General features: G+C 33.1%; 1 protein-coding gene across 1 annotated transcript; it reads left to right on the top strand.

Moving 5' to 3' along the window:
* The first annotated feature begins 871 nt into the window (after positions 1–871).
* On the top strand, positions 872–2,212 carry LOC124919136 (phospholipase A1-Ialpha2, chloroplastic-like). Its single transcript, XM_047459306.1, has one exon. It carries the CDS (start codon positions 872–874, stop codon positions 2,210–2,212), a length of 1,341 nt encoding a protein of 446 aa, XP_047315262.1.
* Positions 2,213–3,049: the final 837 nt, after the last annotated feature.

Raw genomic sequence — 3,049 nt, 5'->3', positions numbered from 1 at the left:
CTTATTAGGCAAACGTTCAAATCGCAACGTTTAAACGCTGAATCAAACAAGACCTTAATGTGTTTTAAATAAAGAGAATCAAATATGTTTGATTGATTAGAAATCACTCTTTATTACTTGAACTATCTTAATAGATTAAATAAAAATATAAATAAATTAAACTGTTATTGAATTTCTCATAATTTTATTTTGCTTCATCTTGATTAACTTCTATATCTTTAACTTGCCATTCTTCTTTTCTTTATTTTTTCCATAATTTTGGGATTCTATTGATTTGATCTGAACTTAAATGTGTTTAACCCCCCTTTTAATTCCTCCTAAAATTCCTCATAATTTCATTTTGCATCATGATGATTAACTTTTGGATTTGTGTTGACATCTGAACATATTGCTCATAATGTTGTTTTTCTTCATTTTGATCAACTTGGCAAATAATATCTTGGTTAAATAAATAAAGGATTTGAATCACCGTACGTACGTTATATATTATCTTTAGGGGCTAACTTGGAAATTGAACCAATCCAATGATCATGCACTAATATCAAACCTAATATATATACTCCAAAAATATGGGTCCCGCGTGATTATATAAACCCTAACCGACCACTCATTCCAATAAAAAAATGAAATTGTTGGTCTAATTACAATATTATAGATTTGTTTGGTCAAATCCTCGCCAAACATGCCTCCCAGTTCCTCCCTCTCTTTCGAGACTCTAGATCTACTGTTAAATGTTGATCAATTTCAATCAATGGGACACATAATGATCAACTAATTTATATATATATGCCCTAGCTAGCTACTTAGATCTGTGGATCACTTTAATTATCCACTCTACTAGCTAGCTTGTTCTTGTTGATCCATCATGATCATGGCTTCTTCACGTGCAATGGTGCTAAGTGCAAAGCTCCATGCATTTAGTGCTGATCATAAAGCCACCACACTCAAAACAACAATATCCACATTCTCATCTTCATTTCCGTCGTCAATAATCCCGGTTACGACACTAGCACTTTCAAACGCGATGAAAACAACTCGTTCTTGCATAACAAAAATGCGGAGGCAAGTTCACAATTCGACAAATTGGGAACAAATGGTTCATCCTTCGTTAGATCCTCTACTCCGACAAGAGATCATTCGTTATGGGGACCTTGTAATCGCATGTTACAAAACCTTTGATCTCGATCCCACTTCGAAAAGACATTTAAATTGTAAATATGGTAAAAAAACAATGATGGAGGAGGTTGGATTGGGAAACTTAGGTTACAATGTAACCAAATACATCTATGCCACGCCAGATGTAGGCATTAGTACATCGTGTGAAAGTAGGTGGATAGGTTATGTGGCGGCTTCGTCCGACGATGAAGTTCGAAGGTTAGGACGGAGGGATTTGGTTATTACATTTCGGGGAACCGTTACCTATAACGAATGGTTAGTCAATTTCATGAGTTCTTTAACTCCGGCTAGATTTAACCCTAATCATCCCCGGAAGGAGGTGAAAGTCGAGGCTGGATTTCTATGCCTTTATACTTCAAGTGAGAAGGTTGGAAAATTTGGCTTGCAGAGCTGTCGTGAGCAACTCCTAGCCGAAATTTCCAGACTTCTAAATAAGTATAAAGGAGAAGAACTGAGTATAACTGTCGCGGGTCATAGCATGGGGAGTTCATTAGCTTTGCTCTTAGCATATGATATAGCCGAGCTCGAGCTAAACAAAGATGTTCCGATCAAGGTATTCTCTTTTGCGGGGCCACGAGTTGGGAATCTAGCGTTTAAGGATAGGCTTGATGAGTTGGGAGTAAAGGTATTAAGAATTGTGAATGTTAACGATCCAATCACTAGGTTTCCTGGATTTTTCTTGAATGAGAATTTTAGGTTTTTGCATGATCATAGTTCTTCATGTTATGCTCATGTGGGAACTGAGTTGGCTCTTGATTTCTTCAACATGGAAAACCCATCTTGTGTTCATGATTTGGAGAGTCATATTAGATTGCTTAGATCTCCCAAGGTAGAAATAGATAATGTTACTTCAAGATATGAAGATGATGATCATGATGATAATATGTTATTTCATGATAGAGCCAAACAAGTGTTATTGAGTGCTCAAAACTTGGCTCAGTTTGGTGTGGGATTGGATCAGTGCCTTAGTTTGTTTCAGATCCTTTTATTAGTGGGAGGGATTTGTATATATGTATGTATATTTGATCATAGTTAATAATTAGGGTTTCAGACCAATGTATAGCTATTTAATCAAAAATATTTATAGAATATGAATTCGGTTTAGTTTGTACAGAACTATTAATTGATATGATTTATGATTGTATGTTTGGTTGGATTTATTAGAGCTTTTAATATGATTGAAATTTTGAACTATATATATGCAATTAGTGATTATTATGTACTTTTTAACGTTTTATTTTTATTTTTTAATAATTTTAAAATGAGATGTTTTTGATGAAAATTGAATTCAATAATTCAGATCAATTAAACCAAATTATTTTCATTTGAGTTAAAATATTTTTACTAGTAGATAATTATGATTTAGGACTATTGGTTCAGTAATATTTTTTTTTGTAGCCAATATACGATTAAGCTGAATGTAGGTTTTTCAACTTTTTCTTGGTTTCTTATATATGATCAATGCCGTATGGGTTTTGTGTTTGTTTTTGTCAAACATTTTGTTATTTTTAAATTCAACTATATTATTATTATTATTATTATTATTATTATTATTATTATTATAATTATTATTATTATTTGAAACCTACACAATAATTCAAGTTAAAAGAGTTTTGCCTAAAATAAGAAAGACCCGATCACTTCAATTCCAACAACATTTATCAATTGTGGATTGAAAGAAATGCGGAATTTTTCTAGGGTTAAAAGAAATGAAGATCGGACTTAGCAGTCTATTGTTCTTGATGGACACGCGCTTATACATACATGGAGGCGAATTCCTACAACTCCAGAGAATTGTGACTTATGTCAAGAATGGTTAATCAATTACGAGGAAGTCACCAAACTATCTAACTTCAAGGCGCGAGAAATTTTC

Source organism: Impatiens glandulifera, chromosome 1 (assembly GCF_907164915.1).
Source record: "Impatiens glandulifera chromosome 1, dImpGla2.1, whole genome shotgun sequence".
Lineage (NCBI taxonomy): Eukaryota > Viridiplantae > Streptophyta > Magnoliopsida > Ericales > Balsaminaceae > Impatiens > Impatiens glandulifera.
This window is presented reverse-complemented; position numbering and strand designations above follow the sequence as displayed.